The 26587-nt window shown below is 37.9% G+C and overlaps 1 protein-coding gene across 1 annotated transcript in view; it reads left to right on the top strand.

The window, feature by feature from the left end:
- The window catches only part of CCT (RNA polymerase II transcription mediator), a 153843-nt gene that overhangs the window by 67142 nt on the left and 60114 nt on the right, over positions 1-26587 (top strand). Inside the window, 2 exon segments of the mRNA XM_089440468.1 lie at positions 8009-8062; positions 8241-8348. Coding sequence (XP_089296594.1) covers positions 8009-8062; positions 8241-8348 — 162 coding nt within the window.

The following is a 26587-nucleotide window of genomic DNA, read 5'->3' on the forward strand; positions in this document are numbered from 1 at the left end:
ATACTGCCCACACACAGTGTCCAGTACCCTTTATGACTTCTGATAATGTCTTCACACAGCTTTAGTCAGTCTACTGTTAGCTGCACTAAGCTCTGCATAATGAACAACTTTCTTTTCAAGCTTATGTTCTCTGCTGGTTACTTGTCCCCTTCGACTGTCTGCTGTCCTGTTGGCCCTTCGACCCTCTTTTTTGTTCTGCTGGATCCTTTCGTTGCGTCTGTCTCCTCCAGCTTATTTTCCACAACGTTTATTAGCCTTCAACAACATTCAACAACATTCAACAATCTTCCTGTTCTCTGTTTTACTTGTTTTATTCATTCCCCATGCCTCTTTCTCCTAGTTTCCTCTCTTTGCTAGTGCTTTAGCTTCCTCAATGCTTGCTTATCCTATCAGCTTCCTCCTCGGTCGCTGTCATTTCCTCTGTGCTCGCTTGCTTCTTCAGCTTCCCGGCTGTCGGTTTCCTCTGTCTATTCGTGCTCACATGACACATATTCAAAAAACTATAACAACGCTCATGTTTTCTCATGATAGCAGGCATACACAGGGATTGTTTCATTTAACGGACCTACCACGTCCTGATCGCAATCGCCATCGACATTAGTTCAGCCTCCTAAACTATCGGGAGCATTCCGTAGTGTATTTCTACCTCCAAACGCCGTGCAAGCCAAAAATTCATTTACACAGGAAAAACATGCAAAATGGCTAAAGGGCAGACTTCAAGAAATTGTACACCCGCATCTATACTGTATCGGATCCGCTACACAAGTCGCAATTAGGGCTCAAGGCTTCTGGGGGTCCTTTATACATCGACATAGCCGATGGCCGACGGCCGATCCTCCATTGGACGCGATATTGTATTAAGCCCATCTATAATGTTGCATCAGGTCTGGTCTGGCAATCACAATCGGCAAACGAGGCTTTCGGGGGTCCTTTATACATAGACCCCATGACATCGCTAATGACCGACGGGCCGATCCTCCTGTGGATACGATATTGCATTGAACCAACTATAATGTTGCATCGGGTCTGCAGATATGCATCAAAATCGGGGGTTTGGGGTGATGGCGCATAGCTGAACCACCGATTAGCGCTATCGCCGATATACATATATATGCCGATATATATATATATAAAATTCTCCGCCAATAGTGTGTTTGCCATATATATATATATGCTTTGGCCTCTGTTTGCGCTCCGATAGTGTTAAATGCCATATAACTATGTTTTTTTGCCGCTGATGGGTAAATACATATATATACAAGTCTTTCTGCCTTCGATAGTGTGAATGCACGTATATATATGTTTTTGCCGCTGATACATGAGGTTGTGGCATATATATGATATGTGCTCCCGATAGTGTATTCCTTTGGCATATATGGTCCCCGAACGCTGTTTAAATGCATGCATATATATACATACATACATATATATATATACATACATACATACATACATACATATATATATATATATATATATCTGAGTTTTGCTCCCGATGGTGTATTCCGCCTGCATATACACTATAATCCTCCCGATGGCTCTGTTTGCTTCCTCCAATGGCTTTGACTGTTCTGTGCTCTATTTGCTCCTCCAATGGCTCTGTCTGCTCTATGCTTTGTTAGCTCCTCTGGTGGCTCTGTCAGCGCCTCTGGTGGCTCTGTCTGCTTTGTGCTCTGTTAGTTCCTCTTGGCTCCTCTTGGCTCCGTCTGCTCCTATGTGTCGTGCATTGATATAAAGACCTCCTTGCATATATGAATGCCTCTCTTGCTCTGATATCCTGTGATATGCTTTGATCTGCCTCCTTTGGTAACTCCTCTTGCTTATGGCTTCGCTATCCTGATGGCCTTGCTCCTGTCTCTTCATGGATTTGCTCGGCTTCCCCTTGGCTTCTAGTATCTAGGATATTGCCATATTAGTATCTAGAATATTGCTATATTCACATCAATGACAACCTAGGTCAACAATCTCCCCCTTTGTTATTGATGGCAATATTCTTTTTTCTGCCCCTTTGACATCAATGGCAAAGGAGTGCTCTGGGACTCCCCTTATCAAACTGTTTCTGTGCTTCATGAATGGTAGATCTTCATGGGTGTGTGACTCCCCCTGTCATAGTGCTCTTCTTCTTTTTATTCAAGATAGAAGGATTGATCCTTTATCATCAATTTGCACATTATTCCCTCTTCATGTCTCAGAACTGCTTTATCATGACTTCAGCAATGCTTAAAGATGCTCTACTTCAATGCTTACAATCAAATTTCAAATAGCTATACACCAAGTGTCCAAGTCCAGGCGTTTATGCTTCAATTCATATTTCTGTCTCCACAGGCAGAATTAAGAGACCTTCATAGTCTGAATCTAGAGAAAAATGCCACTGAGATTGTCTTTCTTTCCATCTTGTCCTTGTGTTCTTGCACACATCTCTGCGAGTTATTTCCCAGCAGATTCAGATATCCAGTCTATGCCTGTCTTTTAAATCCAATTGCTGATTTGCATCTTCATGCAATGCTTCAGTTTTGGTATATGCTGCCAGCTTCTCTTATTTCAATCTTCATTCTAGATGTATCTGTCGGATCTTTTTCTTCAATGGAATACTGCTGAGACATGATCTTCATCAAAGAATGATTGTTAATATATCTCAACAAGGATTTCATAAGGACCCTTCACTAATAGCTTTAACAATAATGATCAAGAATCACGGGCTCCCCCTAGCTGTATGCATCATCTCTTTTGGCAGAGTCTTCTTATAAAATGCTTAGATTGTCAAAATTCAGGCCAATGACATATGCTGTTGGCTGGAGAGCTCAAGGGAATCTAGGATTGTTTTTCCTTCCTTCTCCATACTTGTGTAACTTTCTTCTTTTGCATGGTTCTAGCTTGTGTAAGAGCCCAAGTCTAGTTACAGTCACGTGCCATATGACCAATGCTATGACACTTGAAGCATTCTACATTGTTCATGAATAAGAATTCTTATTTTCTTCCTGCAAAATTGTTTCTTGGAGATTGTTGGGGACCATAATATCTAACTCTATGAGATGGTTGGGGACCATAACATCTATCTTTATGATATGCTTTACAGTGTTTTTCCATGTGACCAAAGTTTGTACAAGAATAACCATAAGCAAAAAATGAACTTTGGTACCTGGGAGATAGAGGTTTCCTTGATGTACTTCTGAAGCCTTTCTGCCTTGAGATCCTTTGATGATAACCATTGCCTCTTGCATCTTTGACATCATCTACATTTCTTCTTGGAGCAGGATTTCTTCTATTGTACCCTTGATTTTTCTCCTTGCCTTCGCTGGAACTGGGAGCATCATCATTTATTTCTGGCTTATTCACATCTCTTTTGTTTAAAGCATTTTCATTCTTGTTTGAGGGTTCACCTGCATACCTGAGACCTGATTTATCAGATGGACATCTGTGATAGCTGAGCATGTCATCCAAGGCTTGAGAGCTCTTCAAGATTTTGTTCATCCTTTCAACCTTTGTCCTGAGGAAGACAATCTCTTCTTCCAATATTTCACACTCACTATTCTTCTTAGCAAGTTGTTCCTCAGTTTCTTCCTTGATACGAATAGCTTCATCTGTTTCTATTTTAAGGGAGATGATATCTGACTTCATTTTCAAGATTTCTTCATTCTTTGCTTGAATGCTCTCCATTTCTTCCTTGATCCTTGTAGCTTTACATGTTTCAGCCTTGAGAAGCTTGATGTTAGATTTTAATTTGAAGATTTCTTCGTTCTTTGCTTTCAGCCGACAGATCAAGGTGTTTCTTTCCTTTCCTGCTTCATCAACCTGTCCTTCTATGATTTCCAATGCTTCCATGGTCTTTTCAGCTCCTTGTGCTTGTTTCCTTGCTTCTTGTAGTTGAGACTTGAAGTAAGGTCAAAACTACACTCAAACATCCTTGAGTCAATTTTAATCCTTTTATTCTTTTTCATTTTTCATCTTTCATATTCATCCTTTTACTTAAAGAATTTAACATTACCATTAAGTCCATTGCATTAGTAGGTAGATATGTTTAAATACTAGGCTTCCGCACTTATAGATTATTGCTTAAAAAAATTGCATTCAAAGGGTCCTTGGTAGCATTGTACAAAACTGGCTGGTTCAGTGAAAAAAAAGGCTGATTCGGTACAGAAACTGCCTTTTCCAGTCCGTGACACCGGTTTGGATTGGTTTTCACATGAAAATGGTTGGACTTGTCGTTTCAATGCGGTGCAGTCTGGTTATGATAACACTGCTTCCAGGTATGTCTTCATATTTTAGCATTTAGGAGTGATCACAGCACAACCATATCCAAAATTTAACTTCCTATATTCTCTAGCCCCATTGAACTGTTCTTTGGTCATTTGTGGACATTGATAGACTTATTTGAGATATCCTTGCCAGCAATTTTGCAAAGTCATTTTTAAACCTTTTTTGCTTCGAATCCATTGCCTTCTATCTACATAGAAACCTAGCTTTAATTTATTACAGTCTGGATGTCTCTGTTGTTCTTTCATTGTAATCAATAGGTGTTGACCAAAAGGCCCACCCCTGTGGTATCATTAGAGAGAAAACCATGTTACCAGGATCTGGATCCGGATATGGATATGGATCTGGATCCAGTAGATGTTTAATAAGCCATAATCTGGAGATGGCAGAGATACAGAAAGTAGAAGAAAATCAAAATATATAGTTTTTGAACTAAGTTGCAGGGTATGGGGGAATGGAAATGTGGCCCCAGAAAATTTAGGAGACAGTATATATATATATATATATATATATATATATATATAGGGGCAACTTAACTGGTAATTGCTTTGTCATGAAGTATTATATATGTAAAATACTTCATGACAAAGCAATCACCAGTTAAGTTGCCCCTATATATATATATATCTATCTATCTTGTGAGGAGGCTAGAGGAATAGGAGGCCCTAGGGAGTTACACCATTTGTGGTCAAATATACTCTTGGTGTTAGGTTCTCTATAGCTAGATTTTGCAGATGATAGGTAGACAAATGGTAGGTCAGATTTGATAGCAGACCTAGACCATAGAGATAGATCAGACCTTGATAGCAGACCTTGGCCATAATGATAGAGCGAAGTTTGAGAGTGGCCCTTCATCGAGTAGGCCTTGATAGATCAGACCTTGAGAGAAAATCTTGATGTAAAGGTAGATCAGATCAGTGTTATCAGAGCCGGACAGGAACCAGTCGGTCCGGACGCTTTTGGCCCAAAACTAGTCCGAACCGGAATAGGTCGGTACAGGATCGGTTCCGTGCAGTTTGTACCTATGCATGCCAGCATAAAAAATTTGCTTTTTTTTTAAAAAGATTTTTTCAGTTGGTTGGCCCACTTCTAATTCATCCCTAGGCTAGCCTAATATTCATGGATTTTGTCATGTACGAGCTTATGGAACTAGTATTTAATAAAGAGCGCCAAGCCCTCTATGTACTTTGACGTTAGTGGCATTGGTTGTTGAACTACTGCATCATGAATCGATTAAAATTGTAAACATCACTCAAACAAAATCTTGGCATGACATGCTATGCTTTTTCTATCTTATTTTAATGCCTAAATGGTTATATTGATGATGAAGACCCCAATATAGGCAATGATTTTGATGATATGTAGGCATTTGTTGTAGCATGATTTTTCTTGGATGCTAGAGGCCAGCTAGAGCCTAATTTTCGGTTCAGAGATGGATTGCACTCAATTCTATTTTGGTTATGTGCACCCTTACATGCTATGTAAATGAGAACCTTGGCATATTTGTGCGTAAATGGTTTGGATTCACATGGATGCACATGATTATATATGTTTTTCTTTAAAACAAGGTTTTTTGGTTTGATCACCGGTTCAGTTTTGATAACATTGGATCAGACCTCTACTGGGAATCAGGTTTAGGGTTTTAGCCTTTATGTGCTTAGTGTTTTGGAGTTTTTTCATTAAAATATTGATTTTTTATGGGGATAGGTAGGTCAAAAAAGCACAGGAAGTTTCTGGGTCTGTTTGAAAATTGTTTTATGGGCTCAGGATCCATTTCATTCTTTCTAGGGATAAACTCCCCAGACAGATCCCAGTGGATGAGGATTGAAATTCGAATATGTATTTGATCCGCAGATCATGCACACTGAGTGGTGCATCTGATAACACACAATAAAAATAAAATAAAGTTAGACGTCTAAATTAGTACCATTAATTCAGCACACATTTTCTCTTACCTGCTGTGGATATGCAATGGCATAGGCTACAGGAGAACTGGGATACATTCTCGTTGTAGCCTTGTTTACTAGGCAGTCCTCATGATTGCAACATGACTGTCATAGCCTAGTCATAGTGTTTATAAGTTATGAAGTATTTTTATAATAGAAATAAATAGTTGTGAATGCATTGTGTGAACTCTTTTTACATTGCATCTCAGATAATTGAATTATAATGTTTGGAAGCTATGAACATTTATAAATTTGGAAGAATAATTACAGCATATAATTTGTTTGTAAATTACTATGCATTTTTCTTGGCAAAGCTTTCTGGGTCAAATGATTTTCGTTTGTTTTTCTGACTGCCATTTTCAACATGCCTGAAAATATTACTCTCACTAACCGCTTGTGGTTACCTGGATGTAATTTAATTTCTCTCTTCATATTAATGGAATGTATGTGTTTCTACACCATCAGGTTCTTGAGATCATTTACCATCATCTGACAACCTTGAAGGTTGAAACAGAATGCTACCCATATGAAGATTATGTCTGGTTGGATACTAGCAAGGATTGTGCGATACTATGCACAGATATGATCATCTAGCATTAGGATGTCAATGATGTAATGCTACCCATATGAAGATTATGTCTGGTTGGATACTAGCAAGGAGTGTGTGATACTATGCACAGACATGATCATCTAGCAACAGGATGTCAATGATGTTATCAGGCAATCTTACCTATGGCTTTATTTAGGAGGGCTTTAATGACCTGTAGAAGTTACAATTGAAATGCGAAGAATAATGCCACTATGTCAACTACATAAATTGAAAGATAAATTGCTATAAACTGTAATTTTCGCACTAAAAACAGAAACTGTTATTATCTTTGTGCTGAATTGGATGGAGAAAGGATGTTATTTGTGTGCTGATATCATCACTCCCAACATTGGCATCTGTTGATGATCCCTCAGTCCCAGGTAAAACATAGGGTATCTAAACCTCAGTCTTTGGTCACATGAAACTGATAGAATTTGTTTTTGTACTGATTGAATGACTGCAGAGAGGATGCTATTTTCATGCTGAACTCATCCCTCTGAACATTGATATTTAAGATGACTTTTTGCTTCCATTTACACATAGGATACTGAAATCTTAATATTTGGTCGTAGTTGAATTTACACATAAGTTGTTGAAACCTTAATATTTGGGTATAGTCGAAATAAGTTGGATGTAGTTTCGCTCCTTTTTTTGGTTGTTATTGATGTTTCTTCACTCCTACGGGCCTCTTTATTGTCTATCTATATTTTGGAGATAAGATTCTTAGCTATTGACAATGTTTTTGCACTAGAATTTGTAGTTGAATTGCATAGTTATGTTGAATTTGCTTGAGCTGTAGTTGTATAGGTCATTCACAAAGAGGGCATGGATTGACTGACCTTTTTTTTGATGGTATTTTTATGAAATGCATCATTAATGTTTTTGACAACTGAGTTATAGGATATAGCAACCTGTTGCTGTTGAGATTGAAAGTTAGAAGCACTCTTGAATCGATTTAAAGGTTAACGAGATAATTTTATGTCTTCAAAAAATACAAGCTTTTGGTTTAGCAGAAACTTAAACAATGGATTTAAAAAAAACGAGTTATTACTTTGTTGTGGTTTCAAAGATCATCTTTGTCTTGTGAGGACAACCTATTTCCAGGATAAGATGAATGGAATATCTAGAGACAGTAGATTAGATTGTTGTATCTGATCATTTTTATTCTAACATTTTTTCATGGAAGTTTTTCTTATTTATGTTTTACTTTATTTTCTAGTCAATTCGGAAGCGGCTTAGGGCTATCAATGATGCTCGGGTGCAAAAGCGCAAGGTAGATTTAAGAAGAATCTTTTTGTCGATCTTCTATCAACATTTTGTTCCTGCTAAAATTGTTGAGATTCTTTTTTTGCTGGGTTTCTCATCTCTTGTTAATTTTCTTTTTAAAAGTGGGTTACTATTCTCTTGTTGTATTCTTTGATTGAACAGTGATTTTTGTTGTTGTATAACAGGCTGGACAAGTTTATGGCGTGCCTTTGTCAGGATCACTATTAGGAAAATCTGGTTTGTTTCCAGAGCTGCAGACGTACAAGGATGATCCCAAAAAGAAGTGGATTGAGGTTTGCCACTCTTGTGATGTTTTTCATTTGTTTTATAGGCTATAAGATATTGAAAGTGTTGCACGAAACTGGCAGATAATGAGCAACTGTATCAATCATTATTAGGTTTTCGTCTTTTATATAAAATAAAACTGAGTGTGCTGTCAATGGAAAAAGAAGCTGTTCATGGATGACAACAACTTTGTTAATGGAAGTGGTTATTATCCACACCAATGAACTGTTGATGGCCAAAAGTTTGTTGATGGAACTGGTTATTATATACACCAATGAACTAAGTCGAATCATCTAAAATCTTAATTAGAACTGTAACAGACCAGAGGAAGTTCACTTCCAGAACATATCATCTGCAAAATCTGGCTATAGAGTACCATTAAAAATGTTGAATTTTGTAGCTCGGGTACGTATTTCTGTACGGGACTCGTGTCTAGGAATATAGAAATCGCCCACTTGTCACCTTAGAATATTTGTTGATGTAGCTTAGCCAAAGTTTAACATGGAAAAAAGCACATAATTATGTGTTGGCTTATTGAGCTAAACTGAAAACTTAGATAAAGTAAATTATTTACTTTAGTGATTAAGTTTTAATAGTAGTTGTCGATCTCAAGTAAGGCGAGATCTAATCTTGGCTGTTAGTCACCTTGAGATAAGGGTTAGGGTTTTGGCTCAATGTAAAGGAGAAGACACAACAATAACACAAGATTGAGAGCGACATCTCAGTGAGGGCGTGCTGGGTTTGAGAGAGTGTAGAGAGGCTGGAGATCCTGATCTGTGGGAGAGAGCAGATCTACTGGATTAGATCCAGAGTTTTGTAATTTGTATTTTCTCCGTTAGGCCATTATCCTAGGACGAGAGCCCAAGTAAGTTCTGTGATTAATTTATTAATGAAGAACTGAATTTTTGGGCATAAGTCTGTTTATGTGCATGTGATTTAGATCGAATTTTTACTTCCACTATATATATATATATATATATGCTTCTTTTTTGTTTGTTTGTTTCTATATTTTCTTATGTGTTAGGAATTTGGTCGTGTATTTGTTTAGTTAACAATTGCTAGGAACCGAATACCAGGTGCTGGGTTTTTTTAAATTCTAACAAAAAAATTATAAAATGATGGCACACAAGTTATGGCTCATGAGGAAATGACTATACAACATGCTATTGGAATTTTTTTATTTTGTTGTTGTGGAAAACAAGAACTGGAGAATTTTATTTATTTACAAGACTCTGGCTTAAACACACAGTAGTAGTACATTAGCTGAGTAATAAAACCAGTGTATAACTGAGCCAAAGGGCTTTCTTTGACTAACTATCGGAGTACCATGACATCTCCATAGTTGCATAAGCCTTTACTAACCAAGGGGAAACATTTATAATTATATTACAAATCAATTATCAATTCCAAAATCAAATATTGGTGAAAAGGAATATATATTCTGCAAGGAACATTATGAGATTGAGGACTTGGAAGTGACAATTAATGATTATGAATTTTATATCTCAATTTGGTGTTAAAACTATGTATGAAAAATAGATCAACATAATTCTTTGTTTGCCATGGTTTGGAATTGTTAATTTTAGGTATGTCCTATGCTTAGAGCAATTTATTTCAATTTTCACAGTTAGCTCAATATCTTTTCCAGATTAGCAATCACATCAGCATTAAAGTAAACTGCAGATAGAACATAAACATAAATCGCAGAAGACAAGAGGACATAAGATGTGGCACGAGCCAGGGACAAACCCCAATGTGGAACAACCCTTGATCAACTCATCTTATATGTTTTTCAATAGTTCAGCAGAGAGAGAGAGAGAGAGAGAGAGAGAGAGAGAGAGAGAGTACATTTACAATAGAAAAATATCAGTTGCCATAAATAAGATGACCCACATGGAGTTTGGCCCTAGTTTCCAAATTTAACACTCCCTCTCAAATAGGGAGAACCCTATTGGCTGATCCATCTGCCAGACTGTACTATCTTTGTCATCAGTGCCCTGCACTGCTTTGCTAAACTATGAAGAAGAAGAATTGATCTAGAATGTCTCATACCATTCTCCACTGACCCGAAGTTAGTTCCATATAAAGAGAGTGTGTCATACCACTCTTACTGATCCCAGATCAGTTCCAAAAGAGAGTGAGTTATGTCACTCTTACCGACCCAAGGTCAGTTTCATTGATCCCAGATCAATATCACAAGAGAGTGTCTCAAACCACTCATACTGATCCTAGGTCAGTTTCATTGATCCCAGATCAATGGATGTTATCCTAGCACAGGGAGTACGGTAGATACAACAATGTGTCCATCGATAGTACTACTATGGTCCTTAACCGCATTTCCCTGCTCATTGGCCAGATGAGAGGTACTTCCCATGAGTCTCAGACTGCATGGGTAGGATGCCTCGACAGGAGAACCACTCATCCTGTCCCTAAGTCACCACGGGGTTTCATAGGGGGAAGGCTGAACCATTCACCTTGTACACAGCGCACCATTAGGGGAGGGTGAGTCGCCTTATGGTCGCTTGTTGCTCCAAGAAGTACCCCAAGCCCCTTGGAGGTCCTAGAGCTCGATGCGTGCATCATGCAAGATCCTCATAAGAGGGTCTCTCAACGACTCCAAGTCGTTCAGGAAAGTCAATAGTTTGACCTTTCCCCGGGGCTTTGACAGAATGTTTGCGACCTGTACATCAATCTCAATGCGATGGAGCCCCCTCGCTCATCGACGTATACCATATCCCAGATAAGGTAGTATCTGACGTCTATAATACGAGATTCCTCAACAATTGAATCCCCCCCTGGTTGACACAGAGGATCACGGTGGTATCCATCATGTGTGCAAACAACTTATTAAAAAGCTTCCACAACCAGGGAATCTCACACGAGTTCATACTCATAGTTATGTATTCGATTTGAGCGGTGCTTATAGCAACCATCTTCTGCTTCCTGCTCATCCAGGATATCGAGCAGAACCCAAAGAGAACCAACACCCAGAAGTGCTCTTGTGATCCCCCACACTGCTTGCCCAGTCAACATTCGAATAGTCATGCAACTTCACATTTCTGACAGTGTATCACAATCCATGAGAGATTGTGCCCTGAAGATATCTTGGAAGATTCTTGGCACCAATCCAGTGAGGCTTAACTATATATGAGCTCATCATGCTATCTGCAAAACATATATCCGAAAGGAAGTTCACCAAGAACATCAATGCGAATGAGTTTATGGAACTCAGAGGCATTTCCCAAATTTGGTCTGGCATCACTACCACATAACTTCTGAAAGTTAAGCTCCATCGAGGTAGTCATGGGCTTGCAGTTCATTATTCCAAATCCAGAATCCAACTCCCTCTTACTTCTACAAATGAGAGGGTTTGCACCTGTTAGAAAGAGGTCGTCCTTACAAGGTGCCGGTATGAGAGGTCTATCATCCACAACCTTCAAGCAATGGTTTGGATCGACTTCACTCCTCGTGAATCTAAACTTCATCAGACATCTATCAATCCTCTCATACTAAGCTCGGGGTGTTTTGCGTCAAGCCATAGAGGGCTTTCTTCCACCTGCACACATGAGATTCCTGATCATGAATCTCAAACCCCTCGGATTGTTCCAAACTTGTGGACCTGCTACATGACGGGAATGGTCCCTTTGTAAGATTTTCCTTCGGTACATCTCAGACATGTACCTTCATGCTGTTTTTGAATTTAGGCATCCCTGTCACCACCTAACCTGCATCGGTGAAGACCCCATAAAGTAGACCTCCGGTGCTACGGATGAGATGTGTCAACTGACATCGTCCCCAAGGGACTTCCTGCAACTTGATACAAATTGCCAACCCTAAACCCATGAGTAAAAGCATCTTGGAAAATTTTATTTTCAAACAAGTACCCTTCCATCGATGAATGCCACCCTGAAACCTTTGACTTCCATTGCCGAAATGGACACCAGGTACTTCTGCGATCAGGTACATAAAAGAGATTCTTGTAAATGAATCGAGTTACCTTCATACAATTGAGGGGTAACATTCCCTACACCCTTTCCAGGATAGGTGGCATCAACTCCAAGTATAATCCCACGATTGTTTCCATCTCTACCAAATTAGAGAGAGCGCCCTTCTATCCGATGAAGTGCCTTGAAGCACTATAATCAATAAGCCAGATTCCCAAAGAGTCTGAAGTAGAGGGCCAATATAAGATAACGCTTCTTTATCTTATTAGAAACAACATTTGGTTCTTCATACCTAGGATTCCTTGCTTTCTTTGAAGTTCGGCTATTTCCTTGATGACTTGCATTACCTATCATTCCTCCGATCATTGAAGATGTCGCTGGAATGATTGTTATCATTAAGTGATGTGTCCCTATCATTTAGACACTCCTTCGCATAATGGCCGGACTTATTACAACCAAGGTATCTGCCTTTCCTTCTACCCTTAGATCCATACTTCCTAATGAAGTGATCTTTAAGGTAGGCCATCAGAAGCTTCTGCTGCGCCATTCTGATAATGTTCTCTGCTTCGACTTCACCGTTGGTGAATTTGAAGAGGGATGAGGAATTTACTGATCATGTTGTCCTTTCCCAACTATTTTTGGTGATTGTTCATTCACTCTTGCTTGGGCTTTGTCTTCACCTTAGCTTTGATACCATGTTAATTTTAGGTATGTTGTATGTTTAGAGCAATTTATTTCAATTTTCATAGTTAGCTCAATATATTTTCCAAATTAGCAATCACATTAGCATTAAAGTAAACTGTAGATAGAACATAAACATAAATTGCAGAAGACAAGCCAAGACAAGAGGACACAAGATGTGGCACGAGCGAGGGAAAAACCCCAATGTGGGGAAACCCTTGATCAATTCTTCTTATATGTTCTTCAATAGTTCAACACAGAGAGAGAGAGAGAGAGAGAGAGAGAGAGAGAGAGAGAGAGAGAGTACATTTACAACATAAGTCAACACTTTGACTTCTCTAAATAAGAGCATAGATCATCTCTAAGAAGATGATACATGAGATAGCTGAACTTAGTTGAAGACATGTATCTTCAACTGATTCTCCAAGGTGACTCCATTGCCCATCATAGTGCTGCACCTCACTGTGCTGCATCGTGCTGCACCAATCATCACTACGCTGCATCTCATCATGCTTCATCAATCACGACTGTATCCATCGCTGTACTGCATCATGTACCATCATGTGCCAATGCTGCACCATGTTTTCCATACTGTCCCATGTGCTTGTTGCACCATGCTTGTCACCATGTGCTTGCTGCACCTAGCTTACCACGTTGCTGGTTCATTGTTAGCATGCCTTTGTTACATTGTTGTACCATGCCATCATTGTAACATTGCTGCTGTCATGCCATCGTTGCTATCATGCTGCCCGTGCATCTTTCTTATTGTACTGTTGTCCTAGTTGGCTATTGCTGCTGTCCCATCGCAGCGGCTATCCCAATTGTGCCATGACATAGTTGATGTCCCAATTGTATTGTTGCTATCCCATCAATTGTGCCATGTCATAACTGCTGTTTATACTATGACTGGTTAGGGCATAGACATTCCATGTTTTCCATACTGCTGTCCCATTGTTAGTCATCCATTGCTGCTCCTATGATAGCTTGTTGTCCCACTTATCTAGGTGCCAACACACCATACAAATGCTGCTCCAAATATGTATGTACTAGCTCACAATGGAGGTCTGTTTGGTTGCAGCAAACTAGCTCTGGTTAGGGCACACAACAATCCTTAACCAACCTTCCTTTTGTGCCCAAAAATACTCCCAAGAAATGCGGCTGCCCTTCTTTTAGGGGTGGAGGGTGGCTGCTTCAATTCTGGGCTGCCCTAGCCCTTGTTTGTGCTTCGGCTTGCCTGTAATTTATAGCGACATCCTATAGCAAGACTATGTAGGGTTGCGGCTGCCTTTCCATGGATCTGCACCCCTCCAAAGTGCCCTGAAAACTGTGTTATGGTTGCGGCTCTTCTAGCAAGGGAACTCAACCCTCCTTCACCATGAAACAGGCCCTAAAACAATACTACTTTTCCAGCCACATCAGCTCTGCGTCTAGGGCACCATAGGCCTGCATCTAGGTCACCCTTGGTATGTTTAGGACAACGTATATCTTCATCTTGACTGTGGCTAGGACAACGTGGAGGATTAGGGCATCCCTTCATGACTGCGTCCTCTAGGTTGTGCGTAGAGCTGTCATAGGCTAGGGTGCTAGGACTGCGTTATGGCCTCCATGCTTAGGCTTCTTTCCTCCAACGTTTAGGGCTTCTTCTCCTAGATTTCTCTCACACTAAAACCCAAGACAAGTGGAGAGAAATCAAGAGAGAAGTGTGTGTGAAATGATTGTCAAGTCATCTCCTTTTATACTAAAACGTTGAGCACATGGGGATATTTGGTTGCTGGCCGGCCTTGACGAATTGTCCCATAACACAAATAAATTCATAACTTGATGAATACTTTTCGGAATCAGATGATCTTTAGATCAATCTTACACCTCTTGATGAGAGGGATCCAAGAAAAATATCAATTGCCATAAATAAGATGACCCACATGGAGTTTGGCCCTAGTTGCCAATTTTAACAAGAATACAGGGTTCCTTCGTATTAAACATTGAGAAAAGGTTTTCAACATTTCCCTATAACTTGGAGAATGTAACTCTTCAAGACATTACAATGGAGTTAGATTTGATGGTACCTTCATCCAAGGACTTGAATGTACTTAATCCGGGAAGTCAATGTCAATATCAAAGATGCAAAAGAATTTAATGAACTTGTCATGGATAAAAATGAAAAAATTTCTCGTTTAAAAGTTTACAGTGATAAAATTTTAATACAAGTCAAGAAGGCCAAGACTATGAAGCAGAAATTAGAATAATAAAAAGAAAATCTTTAGAAGAAACTCAATGTAGGCCAGTGAGAGAAGGACGAAGAAATTTCTCGCTTAAAAGGCCTTAATCAAAAGCTGTTAGATGAAATTAAAACATTAAAAATGAGAAACATGAGTATCAAAACATAAAAAACAAAATCTATGAACTAGAAGTTAAGGAACTTTGACATCTTCGATAACAAAATCAAAATCTACTTATGCAAATTAAAAAACGAAAAAATGATAAGAAATCATTGGAAAACATATGAAAGGAACCAATGATGGAAGAGACATCAAAGTCTTCAGATTCCAGAATCAACAATCCAAGTTGAAGAAAAGGGAACAAATATTGATTGAGATAGTATCACGATTTAGAAAGATCCCAATCGATTTGAAGTGAATACATACTCGGATGCTGTAGTTTAAACAACAAAAATTCCAAGTGAAGATCCGACAATTACACAAGCAACAATATTGCATGAAGAAAATCATACATCTAAAGTAAATCAAGAAATTGCCAAAATCATGACCAGGGATAATAATGTCACAAGAACTCCTTACGACATCCACATCATAAGAGCAAGTATATCAAGTAGTCAATGTATCAACATGACACACAAGGGAAATACTTTTCGTGTCCTTAAAAGAATATTGATAGCAATACCATCAAATCTCATGATAATAATTCATCTTTGAAAACCTATAAGCACAACGTTCCCCAGAAGATCAAATTGGGATGGCAAGATATTTTTTCAATTCCACAATTTTGATTATCACTTAGAGGTTCATATTGTCTTATATCATCGAAGATGATTGTTTCAAAAATTGGGAAAGATGTGAACGCATTACAAGGCAGAAAAAAATATATCAAGCCTTTTCATCAATATGCTTTGAGGTTCCAAATATTCTGAATATTTTGTGAGTGAGAAAACTTTGTTCATCTCATAACCTTCCTACGATGGCTTGCTTTTATCATATTTGCCTACCCCTAACAAAAAACCAAAAATACATGGAGTCATGAATGTAAATTTTTTAGTAAATACATCTCCAATCTTGCAACAACTTGCTTTCATAACTAACAATTAGCAAATTTTATCATCAGTAGTGTCCTTTCATTGTCCATAATGTCCTCAAGAGTAGGAACATTTGAGTCAAATTGAGTTTCGGGGGAGGAGTAGTCTTTAATTTTCGAATAAGCTGAGCTTGTTGAAGATAGGGGGGTTGTAATGCTACCTACAACTCTTCCAACTGATTCCTCATTGCATTAATTTTGTTTGCTTTCCTCTGAAACATAGTCCGATGCTCAATAAGTATCTCCATGGTTGTTGTTATCTCACTAATCGACTTGTTGGTACACAAAAGGAGTCTCATGCACTGTTGTTGTAGATCTGCCACCTCATCCCTCTCTGTTATTGCCTTTGTCCCTTTTCCACCTCGTGTTACTATGCTTACTAAAGAGTGAAGCTAAATAATCCAACATGATTCCCATTGCCAACTTTGACTTAGGGGAGAAGAGGGAACCTTTGGAGATCACTTTTCGTCCCATTAACAATCTAAGAGAGATCAATGAGAAAAGGATAGAAAGGGCAACTGGTATTACTAAATTATCCTCGTTTTCAACGTTTGTTTGTCGTAGTGATACATTCTTACACTGGGATGATGTAGAGTCCCAATGAATGCCATGAATGCAGGGTGATGTCTGTGCTATATTTCTGTATTATCTCCATATATTTCCCATCCTTGATATGCCATATTGCTTGTGCCTAGGAGGGGAGTAGGCAGTATAGAGCAATCCCCATAGTTGAGAAGGGTGGTAATACTACAGAGCAAAGACACCGTAAATAAACCATGATGACTCGATACCCCGCGAATCCCATCAATCCTAATTCATTCCTTGCCATCTTGCGAGACTACAAGTGTCCATGTGCTGCTTGATTGACTGTCATGGTATCAAACTTGTTTGCTTGGTTCCATGGATGCTTAAGGTTCTAGGGGGTTGCTTGATGGCTAGATTTCCCAGCGTATTTGCTTCTGTGTTGAATTCACGAAGGACATGGAATATCCAGTGATTAGGAAAGGATTTTATTTTTATAGCTTGATCGTCTTATATATAAGTTGCAACTTTGGATCTCATGGATTAGTGCCTAGATTGAGATGGTAAATTATATTATTTGAGTCTCCAATTGTTGTAAGTGTATCAATTTGACAATTCTTAACTAAATTGAAGCCATGTAACAACGCATACGACTCAACCTGGTTGTTTGATGTTGTGCCACAACTACATGAATATGATGCTTCCATTTGTCCTCATGGGCTAAAGATCAACCCCTTGCCACCCTAGGGTTTTGTTTTGAGACTCCATCAAAATGGAGATTAAATGAGCCTTGGTTTTAATCCAATTTTTGAATCTCTTCATTTGAAAGAGATAGTTGCCATTGGCTCCTTCTGGGTTATGCGAGGGAGTTTGGTGTTTCAAAAGGATCCAATGGGGATTTTGTAGTTTTGGGCTTTTGTTCCTGATGTGTTTGACTAGCTAGACTTTGGGTCTTTTTGCAACTACCTCTGTCTTGGTTTGGGAGTTTTGAAATATAGCTCTATTGTGTGCTAACCATATTTTACAGCAAATGTATCTTGGAAGTGGCACCCATACCATTTTCAAGATTGGCTTATTGTTGAGTGAGCTTGTGTAGGTTTGGTGCCAAGTCTCGAACCATTTTGTTAGGGATTTCGGCTAGATCACCTAGTGTAATAGGCCTTGAAGGAGATGGTGTCAAACATTCCTTGTAATTTCACATTCTAAAAACATATGAAATATGCTTTCATTTTTCTTTTGACAAAGTTCACATCTAGACGGTCCCTCTTTGCCCTTTTGGCTAAGTTTTCTTCTATATGACTTTTTTTGTGTGTGAATGTCCTACAAAAAAAATATTTTAGAGATTCCATACAAGTGCAAATTGCGAGACCATATCTTGAAGTGTAGAGGAGGCCCTTGTGACAATACTTGTTGTTCATAGCCCAACTTGATTATGTACAAAATTTTCCCTAGCTTTTAGAATCTTCTGCATTTAATGAATTGCGGGTGTAACCTTTTAATGTGAAGAGAAAGCCTAGAATAAGATTCCTCAAGACTGGAGGCACAAAGGACAAGTTTTGGCTCTCTCATGCACCATTTGTGGACCGGTTGAAAAGTCAAAGAGCAAGCATTTTCCTTCTCTAGATAATCAATTTCTAAGCGGGAAAAGGGCTAGAATATTTCTCAAAGATTTATTTTCGAGGATGTTGTTATGCCAAGTGTTTATCTTCTCATTACCAGTAATCCACGTGAAGTGGGATTGGATAAGAGGGATGGCTACTGAGAGTAGTCTCCAAATCTGTCAACCTCCTTTGATAGAAGGGGTGTTTTCACGCCCCCAAGGCAAACCTCCAAACTATAAGCTTCCCAAGACCCAAGAGCCTCGACTTGAGTGCTTAGCTGTGCTATCTAGGGTTTGTAGAGTGGAAAGAATTCTAGAAACCTTGAGGATATTTTTTTTTGTTCAAAAAAGGATAAATTGTCCATCACTTCGAAGTGGTATAAATTCTACTGAATACATCTAGTATACTAAGAACTTTATAGCTAGGGTTTGGAGTGTGCTAGCAGTGGTAAAACTCTTGAAAATATTTTGTTTTGTGAAAAAAAGTAAACGAAAAATTGCCCAATAGTTTGCGAGTGGTTGAAGCGATAAAAGTTAAGAGTGTTTGTGCTTTTAATATAAAATACACGAGGGTACTTATAAATAATATTTTATTAATAATATGAAATGTACAAAGATGACGAATGTTATAATGAGGGCCCGCTTATATACCTAGGTAGGTGATCTTTCATGAATGGTCATGACTTTTAGACATGCCTTCTCATTTAAGTAATGGATATTTAATTGATCATTATGATTATTTACATTTGTTTAAATTTTTTTGTATATAAATTATGTTCATAACGTTGCCCCTTTCTTCAAAAGCTTTGTTCTCAAAGCTTTGTTGCTGATAATTTTCTTCACCTTGCATTTGTCATCTTGACACATGTACTTCGTCACTGGGACTTCAACATGTATTAATTTTTCTGTTTTATTTATTTATTTTTAGGTAACATTGTTTTGAAACTAGAGTTTTTCTATTCCCTCTTTTCTTATTATTCTTTCTTCTTTTTTTTTTCTTTTTTTCTTTTCTAAAGTTAATTAATTATATAATTGATATATATATATATATATATATATATATATTATGTGTAATTATAGAGTTGATTTTTTTTTGTATTTCAATAGGTATGATTTACCTTTTACAAAGGTTATGACCAATTAAGAAAAACAATTGTGATGGTTCGGTGCCGATCGAGGGTTCACAAAAAAAACAACGGAGGTTAACGTTAGTTGGCAGACGTGGATGACATGAAGGAAAGGGATGGTCGGACAACAAGTGATGAACCGAATGCGACAGGGAAAACAGTGGTACAGACATGAAGCAACATATGCAGAGTCGTAGTTAAGGATGTTGACAACAAAGAGCTCGAATAGTAAACCACTGGGTGTAGGGACACGATGGGTGTAACAAGAAAAGACGATTGTTGTTGGAAGCTGTTATGAATATAATTTATAACAAGTAAATACATAAAATAAATGTAAATATTAAATAATTAAATATTGATTATGTTAAATAGTCATTAAGTTAAGTGAAAAGGCATGTCTAAAAGACATGCCCATTCACGAAAGGACACCTGCTTAGGTATATATATGCGGGTCCTTATTGTAACATTCATCACTTATACAATTTTATATATTAAGAAATTGTTATTTCAAATACCTCGTGTATTTTTACATTCAAGCCTACAAGCTATCAGTTTTTATGCTTTAGTGGTATCAGAGCCATGGCGGACTATATAATGATGCAAGTCTTTGAACGTTGTTCGCAGCACAATGTGCCATTACGTTCACGTCCTGAATGCGTTGAACAGTTTAATAAAATTCAAGAAGCATTTCAGCGTTTAGAAAAATCATTTGCAGAAGTTAAAGCTTGTCGAAAGGAAAATGATCTAGATGATGATTCTGATGAAGATTATGTAGATCAAGATGATGATTCAGATAAAGATGAGGTGGACAAGGACTATCTTGGGAGACAAGAAAATGAACAACAACAACAACAACAACAACAACTTCAACAACACACTTTGTTAAACCAGCAGTCCCAGGTTACTAGCCATCAACAACAACATTAAGAGAAACTTGTTGTTGTTGGTGTTTCAGTTGAGGGGAGTATGTCAAACTCTTTTCGTGGAAATGATCAAGCTGCATCTAAGGGTCAAAATGGAAGAAAAAGAAAGCAGTGTGGGTCATCTTTTGGTCTAGCTAATAGATCAGGAACTGCAAATACTACTAGTCCATCACCATGTTCTGCACCTCCGACTCCATCTACTCATACCCCTGGAGATGTAATGTCCATGGCTAGTGCATTGCAGAAAAGTGGCAGCTCATCCAAGATGTTGATAATGTATGGATCTGACGAATCTGGGGCCCTTGCTTCACCATTTGATCCTCTAGCTTATATAGATTGCTTTGTGGAAGAGGGGTCCTTGCATGATAATGTGGAGTCATTTCCATCTCATGATGAAACAGATGCTAGGGATATAATAGGCCGATGTATAAATGTTAGCAAAGCGTTTTCATTTTCGGAGCTCAGTTGCATCCGGGCCAGCGCTAGTAAAGTTGTTTGTTGCCACTTTTCTCCTGATGGAAAATTACTATCTAGTGCTGGACATGAGAAGCTTCTGGATGCTAAAAGAAAAGATGCATATGATCAAACTCGTACGTATAATACACAATTATTTTTCTTGGCAGTCTTGTTGTCAAGCATGTTTATTTATAATTAGATGGGGGCCATTGCTGAAGGTGCTCTAGATCAGTTGTCTCTTATTACAAAAATGACAAAGCATATTCGAGTTAGGGCATCAGAGAATCAAACTACTGCTGAAGATTTAGGACATTATTCTCCTACCTTTCAGTGGCTTTTATGGGATTTTTATTTCGAATTACATGAAGATGGGAAAAGAATAACACCGTAAGATTATTTAGAACTTGCATTGAAGCCAATGGAGGGAAGCAAAAACGATATTGCTTCAAAGAATGAGATCCGTGAATCTATCCAGGCCATGTTTCCTGTGCGGGAATATTTCACAATTGTGCGCCCTGTAAATGAGGAGCATGATCTTCAACGACTTGATCAGATTGGTATAGAGAAAGTACGTCCGGAATTTCATGAGGGTCTTGATGCATTAACAAAGTTTATTATTGAATACACAAAGTCAAAGCAAGTTGGATCAACAGTGATGAATGGTCCTTTCTTTATAGGGTTGATACAATCATTTCTAGATGCTCTGAACGCTGGAGCTGTGCCAACAATTCTCACTTCTTGGCAGAGTGTTGAGGAGTGTGAATGCCGGAGAGCATACGAGTCATCTATTCAAGTATACACAAATGCATTTAATAAGTCAAAACCACCTCAGGAGTGGGCTTTACGAGAAGAAACATTAGAGCAAGTGCTAGAGGTTTTAGGACATCTTGTGGCTGAGTATGAGAACTTGGCTACTGACCCAGCAAAGGCAGAGAGACTGACAAGTTTTCTGCAAAAAAGCTTGGAGGGTCTTATACGTGACCTCAGTCACAGGCTGGCAAATCAAAATGAATCTGAAAAGACTGATCTTCATTTGAAATTTTAGTCAGCTGAGAGCATTATAGAATTCCTTGGGCAAGAACACGACACCTTTCTGCCAACCGATATACGATATAAATAAAAAAAATCTGTCTCATCCCTGCTATCAAACAATGTGCCCGTATGAGGGGTCAACCGGTGTGGTCGATACATCGATTGGCTTGATGACGTCCTTGGCTCCGCAGGGTGAAGTTACAGTACGCTAAGCGACATCTTTGGGCTATGTGATGAACAACTCCGTGACATGGTAGTTGACGGCTGATTCGGGGTGCCTGTCACGAATCCGTAAATGGTCGCATAAAATGGTCAACGAGGCAGTGTGACTATTGAATGGCATTGATTTAGTGAACGACATCGATTTGGTGAGGACAATGGTTTATAAAATGGATGTATAAATTATATAATTACATATTTTATATATATATATATATATATATATTATAAATATATATATATATATATATATATATATATATATATAGTTGATAATTATATAATTTAATTAAAAAACATTATTTAAAAAATTTATTAATATATATATATATATATAATTTAAAAAAATGTATAATTAAAAAAAAGTAGAGTTATAAAAAAAATTAGAGTTTTAAAAACGAGACGCTTGCTAGATTATATACATTGAGTGACAAACACTAAGTGAAGAAAATATCGAGTGACATACATTAAGTGAAGAAAATCGACAACATTAAAGCTTTGAAGACAAAGCTTCTCAAGGAAGGGGCTATGTTATGAATATAATTTATAACAAGTAAATAAATTAAATAAATGTAAATATTAAATAATTAAATGTTGATTATGTTAAATGGTCATTAAGTTAAGTGAAAAGACATGTCTAAAAGACATGCCCTTTCACGAAAGGACGACTGCTTAGGTATATATATGCGGGTCCTCATTGTAACATTCATCACATATATAGTTTTATATATTAATAAATTATTGTTTCAAATATCTCTCGTGTATTTTTACATTCAAGCCTACAAGCTATCAGTTTTTATGTTTCAGAAGCGATTCGATACAGCAAATGATACCTCTGATATTTTGGGTTTGTACAGTTTGATGTGTTGGAAGCCTGGACATATCAATGGAAGAGCTAACATTGCTTGATGTTCCTTCCCCACTCAATTGTATTCCCCCTTCATTCTTTTCAAAAGGTCGTTCATGGAATTCACACGCATGGACTATGAACTTAGCCAATTGAGGCAACACTTCAACGGGAATTGGCAAGCACTCCAATTCCTTGCAATAACTGCCATTACGAAGTTTAAATTCCTTCAAATTTCCATATAGAGGAGACGACACCATTTCTAGGAAAGGGCAATATAATTTTTTCAAAGATCGTAGATGATAAATGGGACTAAGTCCGGTTATTAAATCTGTGTTTGCTGCGTATGGGTTACGCACACTGTTGTTTTCTCTTTCTTTCTTTGGCATTGCTTGCCCTAGTGGTTCTGTGGCCATTCCTATTCAAACCTCTTCAAAATTCTTCTCTTTATTTGGGTTATGGTTGTTATGGTTTGAATTATGGTTGTTATCGTTTTCTAATGTTTTAGATGATGCACCAAGAACTGCATGTGCCAATGTAAATTGGCGCCCATCACTGACTTCTTTGACTTGAGAACAACAAAAGGACCAAAGTAACTATATGGGATCATTTATATTGAATGAACTATATGCATTGATGTTGTCTTGTTCTTCCTCATGAATTGGTTGCTTTGGTGTTACTGTCACCATTCTTGCTCCCACCTTTGTGGTTCTCTTTATATTGAATTGGAGTCTCTCATTATCATCCACATATGATACCAGTGTAGGATTGTCATTGGTAATAAAAGCAACTGCCTTGTTTTCGATAGAATTAGTTTCACATGCTCTAAATTCCTTGGGCCATCATCAAGTTCACACGATTTGGTATCTCCATTGCTGTTAGTTTCAGGAGTCCCTTGATCAATCCCCGCTTCATTAAGATCCTTGTAATTTTGTTCTTCATTACCCCTTGTCTGCTGCAAATCAACTGAATTGGAATTTTACTTAACTAGATCAGAACCCACGATTTCCAGGCTTGCAACATTAGTTTTGTTATCCTCTAAAACAATCTTATCTATGTCACCTTGAGGAACATGTTCAACAACATTTCCTTGGTTCGAGCATTCTTTAATGTTAGTCCCTTTCATGCCAATGTATTCTTCCTTTAGACGTGCTATAATTTCTGCACATGATTTTTTTAATTGCTAAATCGATTCTAGAATTTCACGTAATTGCTCAATGAATTCAGGACGTAAACTTAATGGCATATTGTGCAACAGATAATGTTCAAAGGCTTGGCTTTGATATTACCGAAGCGACAAAACTTAAGAGTGTTTGTGCTTTTAATATAAAATACACAAGGGTATTTATAAATAATATTTTATTAATAATATGACATATACAAAGATGATGAATGTTACAATGAGGGCCTGTTTATATACCTAGGCAAGTGCCCTTTCATGAATGGCCATGTCCTTTAGACATGCCTTTTCATTTAACTAATGAATATTTAATTGACCATTTTGATTATTTACATTTGTTTATATTTATTTTTATATAAATTAGCTTCATAACAGTGGTATAAATTCTACATATTATGCCTAGTATAATAGGAATTTTATAAAACATAACTACTTAACAAAATGCATGTTGATAGGTCGCTTGTTCCATTATTGATTTGATTGGGTCTGTTTCTGGTTTTGCTATTTACACGTATTTGCTCGCCGTTGCACAATCTCAAGTTCATGTGTTTATTCATAGTTTGAATTTACGGAATACAACTTGATTTGAGGCCCTAGATTGGTCTCACTTGCACAAATTGATATCCATGTTTTGAAGCATATTGCATCAACTTCAAGGATAGTTATTTGTTGGTTATGTTGGACAAAAGAGCTCATAATTGTTGCAACCTGAGTGACGACTTCTTGGTCAACTTTATGAATTTTGGTTGTAGCTAAAAAGATTGATGTTCTCGTTGCCTGAATGGACTCTTCATGATTTCTAACACACCCTTAATTTCCTTCAATTCATTGTAGCCCATGATAATTTGACAAAAATCCGACAAAAAGGAACCCCCGGGCCAATAAAAGGGCACTCTTCCTGATTTTCTTTATCATTTTGTTTTATTCCTTTTGCAAGAAGGGAGCTGTGGGTTTGTTGTTAGAAGTTTGGAGCAAGGAGCCAAGGGTTTGGAGCGTTTTCAAGGAGATTCAAGCAACATGTAAGTGCATTTCCTCTCTATTTTTTTGCATTTGTATTACAGTAGTTTGTATATGCATTTCTTTTACAAATTTGTGCATGTTTTGTTTATTCTTTTTACAATATTCATGGCTCAATCAAGGATAGCAGGTTGGGGGCAAAGGAAGGGGAAGAATGTCCCCATTGGAAATGCCCCTCCTCCCCCAATATCATCAATCTTTTGCAAATAATGTTGAGGGAAGACTTCCTGCTAAAGGTAACATTGAGAAATATCTCTTGTGGAAATATGCCACAAGAGAGGATGGGCGAAGCATCAAGGGGAAGGGAGGAGGGAATGTGAATTTGAGATGCAACTTTTGCCACAATACTTTCACAAGCACATATTTTCCTGTGAAAGGTCGTTTGTTGGCTTTACCAGGTTGTGGAGTTGGAGCTTGTACACAAGTTCCTTTACAAAAGAGGAACGAAATGGAAAAAGAGTTCATTGTTGGTATGGCAAATGTGGCTGCAAAATTTAAAAAACCAAGAATGATGATCCCCTTCCATTTTTGAGCAAAGGCACCACGAAATTTCCATTTGAGATTTCTGTTGGGGAACAAGCAACAAAAAGAAAGGCAATTTCACTTGGTCCAGTGGACACGGTTTTTCAGAAACAGAAACGAGAAGAGCTTGATCTCACCATTGCCTTCTTTTTCTATCAAAACTTCATATCCTTTAATGTTGCACACTCACTTTTATTTATTGAGATGTGCCGAGCTCTAACTCATGGGTCTACATCATGGTATGTGCCTCCTAGTTCAGAAAATATTAGAACCACATTGTTGAAGAAGGAAAAAAAAGAGGTGCAAAAAATGCTTGAGCCTATTAAAACATCATGGCCAACATCTGGGGTTAGCATTGTTCTGATGGATGGACAGATCCAGCGCGACACCCACTCATCAAATTCATGGTGTCTTCCTTGAATGGTCCAGTTTTTTGGAAAGCAGTGGATACACTTGGAGAATACAAAGGATGCACAATTTATGCGTGAGTTGTTTATTAAAGTTATTGAAGATGTAGGTGTTGATTCTTGTGTGAAAATCATTACAGATAATGCACCTATTTGCAAGGTTGCTGGCATGATTGGGGAAGCTAAATATCCACAAGTGTTTTGGACACCTTGCATTGTCCATTCATTGAACTTAGCACTGAAATCCATTGCTTTTGATGTGCTTTGGACTGGTAACATTATTGAGGTTGCACGACATATCGTAACTTTGTGCAAAATCATACAAATGCCTTCACTATCTACAAGGAGTACAACAATCTACCATTGTTGAAGATTGTTGATACACGATTTTCCTCTTCATTCATCATGGTGAAGAGGTTGAGGTAGGTCAAGACTGCTCTTGGGGCCATGGTTATTTCTAA

The sequence above is a fragment of the Pinus tabuliformis genome, chromosome 9, assembly GCF_031772625.1.
Source record: "Pinus tabuliformis cultivar Carrire ecotype Pingquan chromosome 9, CPIR1, whole genome shotgun sequence".
Lineage (NCBI taxonomy): Eukaryota > Viridiplantae > Streptophyta > Pinopsida > Pinales > Pinaceae > Pinus > Pinus tabuliformis.